This window comes from Ranitomeya imitator, chromosome 10 (genome assembly GCF_032444005.1).
Source record: "Ranitomeya imitator isolate aRanImi1 chromosome 10, aRanImi1.pri, whole genome shotgun sequence".
NCBI lineage: Eukaryota > Metazoa > Chordata > Amphibia > Anura > Dendrobatidae > Ranitomeya > Ranitomeya imitator.
The window spans coordinates 1,135,519-1,149,391 of record NC_091291.1 but is presented as its reverse complement, the minus strand read 5'-3'; the positions used below and the strand labels follow the sequence as shown (position 1 = coordinate 1,149,391).

Genomic DNA, 13,873 nt, shown 5'->3' with positions numbered 1-13,873 from the left:
AACAGTAAGCCACAAAAAGATCCAGTATAATGCCTTCCGACAGTTGGGGGAGGCAGAGGAAGACATTGATGGCTTCCTGCAGGACTTTGAGCGGCAGTGTGCCCTTCATCAAGTGAAGCCGGAGGAACGGGTTCAGATTCTGGCCAGCAAGCTGACAGGCCGGGCAGCGGACGCCTATCGCATGGTACCTGATGAGGACTGTATGAACTATGAGCGGATCAAAGAAGTGATCTTGGCCCGGTATGCGCTGACACCAGAGGCATACCGCCAAAAGTTCCGCGGACTTATAAAACGAGTAACCGATACCCACGCTGAATGGGCCTGTAAATTACGGCGGTCACTGCTATAGTGGGTACAAGGGAGCCAAGCAACCACTAAGGAGGACATCCTCCAGCTCTTCTTGTTAGAACGATTCTTTAATGGACTAAACCCCGAGACACAGGAATGGCTTCGGGACAGGCGGCCAATGACTCTTGAGGAAGCCGCTCGTCTGGCCGATGAACATCATGATGCCAGGAGGCCTCAGTTGTCTGGATCAAAGATGGTCACTAGGGGTCCGCCCATGGACCTGGAGGGCCCCAAACCACCGAAGATTGTAGGGGGACCAGCTACAAACCCGGCCTACCACAGTTCCCCTGGGGCGCGATGCCGTCAGCTGGGCCACCTGCAAAGACAATGTCCCAACCGGACTCAGCATACCCAGTGGCCAAAGGCGGGAACAGCTACCTTTCGCCGGGCCGCTGTACACTGCTACCAAGGCGAAGCTGACCTGGCATTGGGGGCTACAACTAACCAAGGGGTGGAAGACATGGAGGAAGTGCTGCATGAAGTAGACCCCGTGCAGGCAGCCCGGGCAGATAATCGACAACAGCATCGACAGGTCGTGTGGGTTAATGGGAAACGCATGCAGGGACTAAGAGATTCCGGAGCAACTTTGACCCTTGTGAAGCCTCATCTCGTCCGGGACCAAGAGAAGACGGACCGGACAGTGGCAGTCCGTGTAGCAGGGGGAGCCATACATCGACTGCCCACTGCCAGGATTCACCTGAACTGGGGAGTTGGGGATGGCCTTGTTGAGGTCGGCTTGAAGGAGGATTTGCCTGCAGACGTTTTGCTGGGAAATGACCCATGTTGTCTGCCTTCTCGGTTGCCCCTCTGGCTGAGACATATCCTGTGACCACCCGGAGACAAGCTCGAGCTGTGGAGGCGGAATCACACTCAGAGGAGGCCCAGGTAAGACATCCCAGCCCTACACGTATTCCCATAGCCTTACACATTTCTTGGGCCACCCCAGATGAATTTAAGAGGGAGTTACTTGAGGATCCTTCATTGGAGGGATATCGTGGGAAGGCACAGGAGGGGAGAGGGGTACTGGAAGGGGAACAGTTTGTATGGAAGCAGGGACTCCTCTACCGGATCACAGAGCAGCACCACACAGGGACGAGCCCCACTATAAAACGACAGCTGGTAGTTCCCAAGAAGTATAGGCAGGAGTTACTGCGAATCTCTCATGACATACCCTTGGCCGGGCACTTCGGCGTCAGTCGCACCAGGCATCGTCTGACAAAAAACTTCTTTTGGCCGGGGGTAACCTATGATGTTCATCAATACTGCCAGACCTGTGACAGTTGCCAGCGCATTGGCAAGAGGGGAGATCGATGCAAGGCCAAATTACGCCCCCTCCCCATTGTGGAGGAACCATTTAGCCGAGTAGCGGTCGATCTGATAGGGCCGTTAGCCAAACCCAGTCTGTCAGGGAAAAGGTATATATTGACAGTGGTAGATTATGCCACACGGTATCCAGAGGCGGTTGGGTTACCTAACATACTGGCAGAGACAGTGGCGGCTGCCCTGCTCCAGGTTTTCTCACGGGTTGGATTTCCCCGGGAGATTATCTCAGACCAGGGTACCCAGTTTACAGCAGAGGTGACCAACCAACTGTGGAAGCTGTGCGGCGTAAAGTCCATTAGAAGCGCCCCGTACCACCCGCAAACCAATGGGTTGTGTGAACGCTTTAACGGGACGTTAAAACAACTCATTGGGACTTTTACCAGGACCTACAGGGACTGGGAGAAATTCTTGCCTCACCTCCTGTTTGCCTATCGAGAGGTGCCCCAAGAATCCACGGGGTTCTCCCCATTCGAACTGGTATACGGGAGACGGGTAAGGGGACCCCTAGACTTAGTGCTAGAACACTGGGAAGGGGAGGGCATCATAGAAGGGGTTCCTATTGTACCCTATGTGCTGGAATTCCGGGACCGCCTACAGGAGCTGACCCAGGCTGTACGTGGGAACATGCAGGTGGCCCAGCGGCGCCAGCGCGTATGGTACGATCGGAGGGCCAGAGAGCGCACCTTGGAAATAGGGCAGAAGGTCCTGGTGTTAGAGCCCACTAGGCAGAACAAGTTCCAAGCTGCATGGCAGGGGCCCTACCAGGTAGTGGGGAAAATAGCCGACACCACCTATAAAGTCGCCGATTGTGACGACCCCAGGGTTATCCGCATGTTCCACGTGAATATGCTGAAGCCCTATCGGGAGCGCCCTGAAGAGGTAGTGGCCATCTGTGCACCTGAAGCAGAGGATTTAGCCGGACTTCCCTTGCCTGATGTCTTAGGGGAGAGGACTCAGTCTAAAACATGGGACCAGGTACACTTGGGTGAAGACTTAGGTCCCCGGGCGAGACAGCAGGTGGAGGAGTTATTGAGGCAGCGACAGAGGATGTTTTCGGGGAAACCCGGGTACACTCACCTGGCACAACACAAGGTTGAGACCCAGGATCAGACCCCCCTGCGACAACCCCCCTTCCGCGTCCCTGAGTCTGTACGAGAAGGGATGCGACAAGAGATACAAGAGATGTTGCGTTTAGGGGTCATTGAAGAGTCAGATAGTCCCTGGGCATCCCCCGTAGTGTTAGTGCCTAAGAAGGATGGGACTACACGGTTTTGTGTAGACTATCGTAAGCTCAATGAGAAAACAGTGACGGATGCGTATCCCATGCCGCGTGCGGATGACTTGTTAGACAGGCTGGCAGGGGCAAAGTATTTGACCACCATCGATCTATGCAAAGGCTACTGGCAGATTCCCCTTAGTCCTGATGCTATTCCCAAGTCGGCATTTGCCACCCCGTTTGGCTTATTTCAGTTTTGAGTTATGCCATTCGGTATGAAGACTGCCCCGGCGATCTTCCAGAGGCTGGCTGACCGGCTTCTGGATGGTCTCCAGGACTATGCGTGTGCCTACCTGGATGACATCGCCATCTACAGCACGACATGTGAAGAGCATCTAAATCACGTAGAGACAGTATTAGACAGGATCCACCAGGCCGGAATCACCCTGAACCCAAACAAGTGTCACGTGGGCAAAGCAGAGGTTCAGTATTTAGGGCATTGGGTGGGAAGTGGGAAACAGAGACCAGAACCAGCCAAGATTGAGGCCATAGCCAAACGGCCCACCCCACGCACTAAAACCCAGGTCATGGCGTTTCTAGGGACAGCGGGGTATTACAGGAAATTTGTTCCCAATTACAGCAGCGTGGCCAAGCCCCTCACTGATCTGACCCGTAAGAACCAACCCCGCCAGGTAACCTGGACCCCAGAGTGTGAGGAAGCCTTCCGCCAGCTAAAGGACGCCCTCACCAATACCCCTGTATTGGCCGCACCCGATCCAACTAAACGTTTCCTTGTTCACACAGACGCTTCTATGTTTGGATTGGGGGCAGTACTAAGCCAAGTCGGGCCGGACGGCCAAGAACACCCGGTAGCTTACCTGAGTCGGAAACTACTGCCCAGTGAAGTGAGCTATGCGGCCATCGAGAAGGAGGGCCTGGCAATAGTATGGGCACTCAAAAAGTTACAACCATATTTGTATGGACGGCAGTTTTCCCTCCTAACGGACCATAATCCCCTAGTCTGGCTTAATCGGGTCTCCGGAGACAACGCCAGATTACTGCGGTGGAGTTTAGCCCTACAACTTCTGGACTTCACCATCCACTACAGACTCAGCAAACAAAACGGTAATGCCGATGGACTAAGTCGACATACGGAACTTGTACCAACCCCATAAACTTCGGTCATCCCCAAACCGATCCGTTAAGGATCAGACTGTGTATGCCGATCGCGTCGCTGAAAAGGGGAGCCGTGTTACAGAACCCCCAGCACCAAGAATATGTTATGCAGTATATATTATGTATAATAGGTTCCATGTGAAATGCATCAGTCCACAGGCTGCGCCCCTGGTTAGAGGGGACAAGATATTCTCCTTCTGACCTCCCCCACCTTTGTAATTCCCACAGTAAATATCACCAGGCTCCGGCCCCCTGCGGCTATTGTAATGTATGTCTGGCCTGCTTTTTCTATTGGCCTGCCCTGTGTATCTGAGTTATATATTCTGTGTGCTGTGAATAAAGTGTGTTCTTTTAGACTGGAAATACGTGGAGTAGCAGTCAGCTTTTATATGCTCTCACGTAATCAAGTAATTCCAGCCAGCTTCCATTCAGAATCCAGCAAAAGCAGAGTGGACCTCCTGAAACACGGGGGGCGCTGAAAGAGGTACTACAGCACAGTAGACCCCGTTACAACAGTCAAGAGGCAGGAAGATACAGAGAAACAGTCCGAGACGGCTGCTAACCAGGAGAGAGAGAGCGAGAGACAGAACGATAAAGACAGAAAGAAAGAGACAGTTAAGAGGCAGGAAGATACAGAAAAACAGTCCGAGAATGCCGCTAACCAGGAGAGAGAGAGCGCGAGAGAGACAGAGACAGAATGATAAAGACAGAAAGAGACAGTCAAGAGGCAGGAAGATATAGAGAAATAGTCCGAGAGTGCCACTAACCAGGAGAGAGCGAGAGATACAGAAAGAAAGCAACAACAACAACAGAAAAAGAAAGGAGAGAGAGGACCCCACTGACCATAAGAGCTTACACTCTACAGGAGAGAGGACCCACACTGATCATAAGAGCTTACACTCTACAGGAGAGAGAGGACCCCACTGACCATAAGAGCTTACACTCTACAGGAGAGAGAGGACCCCACTGATCATAAGAGCTTACACTCTACGGGAGAGAGAGGACCCCACTGACCATAAGAGCTTACACTATCCCATTAACCTAATCCACCAAATCACATACTGGTACAAGGCATCTGTAAAGGGTCTGAGTCCGCTCTGTAGTAGCCCGTCCGGCACACACAATTGATGGCCCCCTCTGAGGTGGTCCGGCTGTTGAAGGGGCAATGTAGGCAGCTGTCATCTCCCTGGTTGGGTTTGAACATTCCTGTAGAACATCCTAAAAGAAAAAAAAGAACATCAAACAATGTCCAGCTCTCTGCTCCTCATGGGGAAGAGGGGAACACACTATATCCAGCTCTTTGCTCCTCATGGGTGGTGGGCATCTTATGCACAGCTCTCTGCTTCTCTTGGGTGGTAGACATAGTATGTACAGCTCTTTGCCCCTCATGGTGGCGGACACTCGGTGTAGAGTTCTTTGCTCCTCATGGGTGATGGACACACTATGTCCAGCTCTTTGCTCCTCATGGGTGGTGGACATATGATGTACAGCTCTGTGCTCCTCATGTGGGGGAATAGGATAGCTTTTGGGCTATCTGCACAAAAGCTGTTCTACCCTGTATGCACACATGGATTTTTCCTCTCTGAACCCTGTTCACACAGGTTATATACAGATGATCAGGTTTTTAAATACATCAGATAGGGATTGCATACATTAGTTAGGACTGCTCTGATAAGGGTATACCGTGAAGATTGGTAGAGCAGCTTAGTATACATTTTTTGCAAAAAACGTATCAACCAAATACCCTGTTTTTTACATCTTTTACTAGCACTTGCGGATTACTGCAACATTTTTTCAAACTGAATGTTTTTGGTTTTACTATTCTCTTTTGTGTCTTCAGGTTTCTTGGTGGTGTGTGAACATGATCATACAGACTTGTTCACTGTGCAAGTAGCCCATGTGTTCCTGTTTCCATAATTGTTCTCTTGTGTCTACAAGACTGGGGAGTTCCACCACTCCTCTTGGGCTATCTGCACAAAAGCTGTTCTACCCTGTATGCACACATGGATTTTTCCTCTCTGAACCCTGTTCACACAGGTTATATACAGATGATCAGGTTTTTAAATACATCAGATAGGGATTGCATACATTAGTTAGGACTGCTCTGATAAGGGTATACCGTGAAGATTGGTAGAGCAGCTTAGTATACATTTTTTGCAAAAAACGTATCAACCAAATACCCTGTTTTTTACATCTTTTACTAGCACTTGCGGATTACTGCAACATTTTTTCAAACTGAGTGTTTTTGGTTTTACTATTCTCTTTTGTGTCTTCAGGTTTCTTGGTGGTGTGTGAACATGATCATACAGACTTGTTCACTGTGCAAGTAGCCCATGTGTTCCTGTTTCCATAATTGTTCTCTTGTGTCTACAAGACTGGGGAGTTCCACCACTCCTCTTGGGCTATCTGCACAAAAGCTGTTCTACCCTGTATGCACACATGGATTTTTCCTCTCTGAACCCTGTTCACACAGGTTATATACAGATGATCAGGTTTTTAAATACATCAGATAGGGATTGCATACATTAGTTAGGACTGCTCTGATAAGGGTATACCGTGAAGATTGGTAGAGCAGCTTAGTATACATTTTTTGCAAAAAACGTATCAACCAAATACCCTGTTTTTTACATCTTTTACTAGCACTTGCGGATTACTGCAACATTTTTTCAAACTGAGTGTTTTTGGTTTTACTATTCTCTTTTGTGTCTTCACATTATCTAGACAGTAGCCTTTCTACAAAACATCGTCACTTACAAGACCTATCAGATACAATATTCTCCTGAGCAGAACAGACAGTCAGATCAATAACGGCAGTTCACCTGAAAGGCACCGAAAACCAGGTAGCCGACTTCCTAAGCAGACAGAAATTATGTCCCACAGAATGGTCCTTAAACGAGGAAATCTTACTCCAAATAACCCAAAGTTTGGGCTTCCCGGAAGTAGATCTATTCGCCTCAAGGATGAATGCGAAGACAGAAAGATTCTTTTCGCTAAACCCAGGAGACAGACCATCAGGAATAGATGCACTGGCTCAAAACTGGGACATGAAGTTGGCTTACGCCTTTCCTCCGTTGGCCCTAATACCAAGAGTATTGAGGAAGATTCAGGAGAGCCAGACATCAGTTATTTTGATAGTCCCATACTGGCCCAAAAGGGGCTGGTTTCCTCTACTAAAATGGATGTCCTGGGAGGATCCAATTCATCTACCAGCAGTACCGGACCTTTTATCTCAATGGCCCCTAGTCCATCAAAACCCGGGTCTACTACAACTAACAGCATGGATCCTGAGAAAGAGATCCTAAGATCAAAAGGCTTCTCGGAGGCAGTCATTGCCACTATTCAAAACAGTAGGAAACCTGTAACTGCTGCAATATACAGGAAGACATGGAAGAAGTTCTGCTCTCAGAGTACAGTTCCTGTATCGGTCTCTCACGGTCCAGATATTCCAAAAATTCTAGACTTTCTCAAGTTGGGGTTTGATAAAGGACTAAGGCCTAGTACATTGAAGGTACAGATCTCAGCCCTCAGTTCCTTCTATGACTTCCAGCTAGCCTCTCATCCATGGATAATGAGGTTTCTCAAGGCCATTCAGAGACTTAAGGTACCGTTACACTAAACGACTTACCAACGATCACGACCAGCGATACGACCTGGCCGTGATCGTTGGTAAGTCGTTGTGTGGTCGCTGGGGAGCGGTCACACAGACAGCTCTCTCCAGCGACCAACGATCAGGGGAACGACTTCGGCATCGTTGAAACGGTCTTCAACGATGCCGAAGTCCCCGGGTAACCAGGGTAAACATCGGGTTACTAAGTGCAGGACCGCGCTTAGTAACCCGATATTTACCCTGGTTACCATTGTAAAATAAAAAAAAAAAAAACAACACTACATACTCACATTCCGATGTCGGTCACGTCCCCCGCCGTCAGCTTCCTGCACTGACTGTGTCAGCGCCGGCCGTAAAGCAGAGCACAGCGGTGAAGTCACCACTGTGCTTTGCTTTACGGCCAGCACTGACAGTCAGTGCAGGGAAGCTGATGCCGGGGGACGTGACAGACATCGGAATGTGAGTATGTAGTGTTTTTTTGTTTTTTTTTTTACTTTTACAAGGGTAACCAGGGTAAATATCGGGTTACTAAGCGCGGCCCTGCGCTTAGTAACCCGATATTTACCCTGGTTACAAGTGAACACATCGCTGGTTCGGCGTCACACACGCCGATCCAGCGATGACAGCGGGTGATCAGCAACCAAAAAAAGGTCCTGATCATTCCCCAACGAACTCCCAGCAGGGGCCTGATCGTTGGTCGCTGTCACACATAACGAGATCGTTAGCGGGATCGTTGCTACGTCACAAAAAGCGCGACGTTGCAACGATATCGTTAACTAAATCGTTACGTGTGAAGGTACCTTTAGACCTACAATTCGCAGTTCAGTGCCTCCCTGGGATCTAAACCTGGTCTTGAATGAACTCTGTAAGGAACCATATGAGCCACTAGCTCAAGCAGACTTGAGAGCTGTAACTTTTAAAGCTCTCTTCCTAGTGGCAATAACGTCAGCACGACGTATTGGTGAAATCCAATCTTTCTCTATGAAAGATCCATACTTAAAAATCCAAGATGACTATCATCCTTAAACTAAATCCTGGGTTCCTTCCTAAAGTGGTTTCTGACTTCCACAGAAGTCAAGAGATTGTTCTGCCTACATTCTGCCAGAACTTCAGTAATGCCAAAGAGCGTTCCCTTCACGCTTTAGATGTAAAAAGGACAATTCTACACTAGCATCCAAAGCTACTCTAGCAAGATGGATTAAATCTACCATCACGACAGCCTACATCTCGGCAGGAAGAACTCCTCCAGAAAGCCTCAAGTGACTACCCCTGACGAAGCCACCAGTGCGTGGCGACACGCGTTGGGTGTCTGCAGCCCACACTCTCCATTTTCAGGGTACACATGCCCTCTTGGTCCTGCCCATGACCGGTGTCCACAGGATTTGGCTACCTATGCACTTTATTGCTTTATTCTTTCCAGGCGCTTGGTCTCATTTTTGGTGGGTATTGGACAGCTTATTCATCTGTATTTGCTTTCTCAGCCTTGCCTTTACCATCCTTATGGCCAGTCTCATGTTCTTTGCATAACGGCTTCATTGTGGACACCACGGCACGTTTATCATATGGTGCAGTTAGGTCATGTTTGTCCCCAGGTTATCATGTCTCTTCATGTGAGTGACTAAATGGGGTTGGTTGGGCTGGTTATAGTTACTCCATTTATTTTGCCATCACGCTGTCATTCTAGGCCGTTTTTACTAGTGGGCATGTGTATTTCACTCTGGGTTTGTGCGGGTTTTTGGCCTTATTTTGGGCTTCTGTGGTTACGGGGTTATTTCATATCCCCTTGTTTTAAATGTTTTTAAGTGTGCTTTGCCTTTTGTATGTGTATATCTATATATATAATTGTCTAAGGGTTTTTCCGTCTGTCTGTCTGTCCTGGAAATCCCGCGTCTCTGATTGGTGGAGGCCGCCAGGCCTCGACCAATCAGAGACCGGCACAGCATCGACGTAGAAATCCCGCGTCTCTGATTGGTCGAGGCCGCCAGGCCTCGACCAATCAGCAACGGGCACAGCGACGATGATGTCATAAAGGACATAGAAATCCCACGTTTCTGATTCAGCGACGGGCACAGTATCGACGTAGATGTCATAATGGTTGCCATGGCGACGATGATGTCATAAAGGTTGCCTCGACCAATCAGCGACGGGCACAGTCTGCCGCAAATTCTGGAATCATCATTGTCCATATACTACGGGGACATGCATATTCTAGGCCTGGCGGCCTCGACCAATCAGAGACCGGCACAGCATCGACGTAGAAATCCCGTGTCTCTGATTGGTCGAGGCCGCCAGGCCTCGACCAATCAGCAACGGGCACAGGATGTCATAAAGGACGTAGACATCTCACGTTTCTGATTCAGCGACGGGCACAGTATCGACGTAGATGTCATAATGGTTGCCATGGCGACGATGATGTCATAAAGGTTGCCTCGACCAATCAGCAACGGGCACAGTCTGCCGCGAATTCTGGAATCATCATTGTCCATATACTGCGGGAACATGCATATTCTAGAATACCCGATGCGTTAGAATCGGGCCACAATCTAGTGTTTAATAAAGCTGTGATTTGTTATTTACTTGGTGGTGATTCCCATTTATAAGGCCTACCTTTCTTCTCTCATTATATACCTGGTACTTTTCAAGGCCTGGGTTTGAATCCCACTGACCGTGGTGCCCCCATTGTCTCTATTCTTGTAGACAAACACATCCCGACACACACATCCCGACCCCAACACCCTGCAGCAGACAAACAAATCTTGACCCCAACACATGCAGCATACAAATAAATCCTGACCCCAACACATGCAGCATACAAACAAATCCTGACCCCAACACATGCAGCATACAAACAAATCCTGACCCCAACACCCTGCAGCAGACATACACATCCCGACCGACACCCACATCCCGACCCCAACACATGTAGCAGACAAACAAATCCTGACCCCAACACCCTGCAGCAGACATAGACATCCTGACCCCGACACCCACATCCCGACCCCAACACCCTGCAGCAGACAAACACATCCTGACCGACACCCACATCCCGACCCCAACACATGTAGCATACAAACAAATCCTGACCCCAACACCCTGCAGCAGACATAGACATCCTGACCCCGACACCAACATCCCGACCCCAACACCCTGCAGCAGACAAACACATCCTGACCGACACCCACATCCCGACCCCAACACATGTAGCATACAAACAAATCCTGACCCCAACACCCTGCAGCAGACAGACATCCTGACCCCGACACCAACATCCCGACCCCAACACCCTGCAGGAGACATACACATCCCGACACCAACACCCACATCCTGACCCCAACACATGTAGCATACAAACAAATCCTGACCCCAACACATGCAGCAGACAAACACATCCTGACCCCGACACCAACATCCCGACCCCAACACCCTGCAGCAAACACATCCCGACACTCACATCCACAACCCGACCCCAACACCCTGCAGGAGACATACACATCCCGACACCCACATCCCGACCCCAACACCATGCAGCAGATATACACATCCCGACCCCGACATCCCAACCCCAACACCATGCAGCAAACACATCCCGACACTCACATCCACAACCCAAGCCCAACACCCTGCAGGAGACAAACATCCCGACCCCGACACCCACATCCCGGCCTCAACACCATGCAGCAAACACATCCCGACACTCACATCCACAACCCGACCCCAACACCCTGCAGGAGACATACACATCCCGACCCCGACACCCACATCCCGACCCCAACACCATGCAGCAGATATACACATCCCGACCCCGACATCCCAACCCCAACACCATGCAGCAAACACACATCCCGACACTCACATCCACAACCCAAGCCCAACACCCTGCAGGAGACATACACATCCCGACCCCGACACCCACATCCCGACCCCAACACCATGCAGCAGATATACACATCCCGACCCCGACATCCCAACCCCAACACCATGCAGCAAACACATCCCGACACTCACATCCACAACCCGACCCCAACACCCTGCAGCAGACAAACACATCCCGACCCCGACACCCACATCCCGGCCTCAACACCATGCAGCAAACACATCCCGACACTCACATCCACAACGCGACCCCAACACCCTGCAGGAGACATACACATCCCGACCCCGACACCCACATCCCGACCCCAACACCATGCAGCAGATATACACATCCCGACCCCGACATCCCAACCCCAACACCATGCAGCAAACACATCCCGACACTCACATCCACAACCCAAGCCCAACACCCTGCAGGAGACATACACATCCCGACCCCGACACCCACATCCCGACCCCAACACCATGCAGCAGATATACACATCCCGACCCCGACATCCCAACCCCAACACCCTGCAGCAAACACATCCTGACCCCGGCACCCACATCCCGACCCCAACACCCTGCAGCAGACAAAAACATCCTGATACCCAAATTCCGACCCCGACACCCTGCAGCAGACACATTCCGACACCCACAACCCGACCCCAACACTCTGCAGCAAACACATTCCGACCCCAACACCCACAGCAGACAAACACCCTGACCCGAACACCCTGACCCCAACACCCTGCAGCAGACAAACACATCCTGACCCCGACACCCACATCCCGACCCCAACACCCTCCAGCAAACACATCCTGACACCGACACCCACATCCCGACCCCAACACCCTGCAGCAGACATACACATCCTGACCCCGACACCCACATCCCGACCCCAACACCCACATCCCGACCCCAACACCCTGCAGCAGACATACACATCCTGACCCCGACACCCACATCCCGACCCCAACTGTTATGTTTGCTAATGACAGGTGTTATGAAGGCAATCCAGAAACACAGTGTGCTTAGCGATCAGAGCGCACACAGTGATCTGACAAATACCCAAAAATACAAGAACGAGCTCTGAGACGTGGAAACTCTGTAGACTGCACACCTGATCCTATCCTAAACACAACTAAAAGCGGCTGTGGATTGCGCCTAACAACTACCTAGGCAACTCGGCACAGCCTAAGAAACTAGCTAGCCTGAAGATAGAAAAATAGGCCTGACTTGCCCCAGAGAAATTTCCCAAAGGAAAAGGCAGCCCCCCACATATAATGACTGAGTAAGATGAAAAGACAAAACGTAGGGATGAAATAGATTCAGCAAAGTGGGGCCCGATATTCTAGGACAGAGCGAGGACAGTAAAGCGAACTTTGCAGTCTACAAAAAACCCTAAAGCAAAACCACGCAAAGGGGGCAAAAAAAACCCACCGTGCCGAACTAACGGCACGGCGGTACACCCTTTGCGTCTCAGAGCTTCCAGCAAAACAAAAGACAAGCTGGACAGAAAAAAAGCAACAAAAAAGCAAAAAGCACTTAGCTATACAGAGCAGCAGGTCACAGGAACGATCAGGAGAAGCTCAGATCCAACACTGAAACATTGACAAGGAGCAAGGATAGCAGCATCAGGCGGAGTTAAGTAATGAAGCAGTTAACGAGCTCACCAGAACACCTGAGGGAGGAAGCTCAGAAGCTGCAGTACCACTTGTGACCACAGGAGTGAATTCAGCCACAGAATTCACAACAGTACCCCCCCTTGAGGAGGGGTCACCGAACCCTCACCAGAGTCCCCAGGCCGACCAGGATGAGCCGCATGAAAGGCACGAACAAGATCGGAAGCATGAACATCAGAGGCAAAAACCCAGGAATTATCTTCCTGAGCATAACCCTTCCATTTAACCAGATACTGGAGTTTCCGTCTAGAAACACGAGAATCCAAAATCTTCTCCACAATATACTCCAATTCCCCCTCCACCAAAACCGGGGCAGGAGGCTCAACAGATGGAACCATAGGTGCCACGTATCTCCGCAACAACGACCTATGGAATACATTATGTATGGAAAAGGAGTCTGGGAGGGTCAAACGAAAAGACACAGGATTGAGAACCTCAGAAATCCTATACGGACCAATAAAACGAGGTTTAAATTTAGGAGAGGAAACCTTCATAGGAATATGACGAGAAGATAACCAAACCAGATCCCCAACATGAAGTCGGGGACCCACACGGCGTCTGCGATTAGCGAAAAGTTGAGCTTTCTCCTGGGACAAGATCAAATTGTCCACTACCTGAGTCCAGATCTGCTGCAACCTATCCACCACAGAATCCACACCAGGACAG

General features: G+C 50.2%; 1 protein-coding gene across 8 annotated transcripts in view; it reads right to left on the bottom strand.

The window, feature by feature from the left end:
* Window positions 1–13,873, bottom strand: part of EPHB2 (EPH receptor B2) — a 103,846-nt gene that overhangs the window by 21,696 nt on the left and 68,277 nt on the right. For all 8 annotated transcript variants that reach the window (XR_011315460.1, XM_069741337.1, XM_069741338.1 and 5 more), the window contains exon 4: window positions 5,126–5,281. Coding sequence is in view for 7 of the 8 variants with exons in the window: in XM_069741337.1 (XP_069597438.1) it covers window positions 5,126–5,281 (156 nt within the window). In the remaining variant the exon portion in view is untranslated. The remainder of the gene's footprint in view (window positions 1–5,125; window positions 5,282–13,873) is intronic.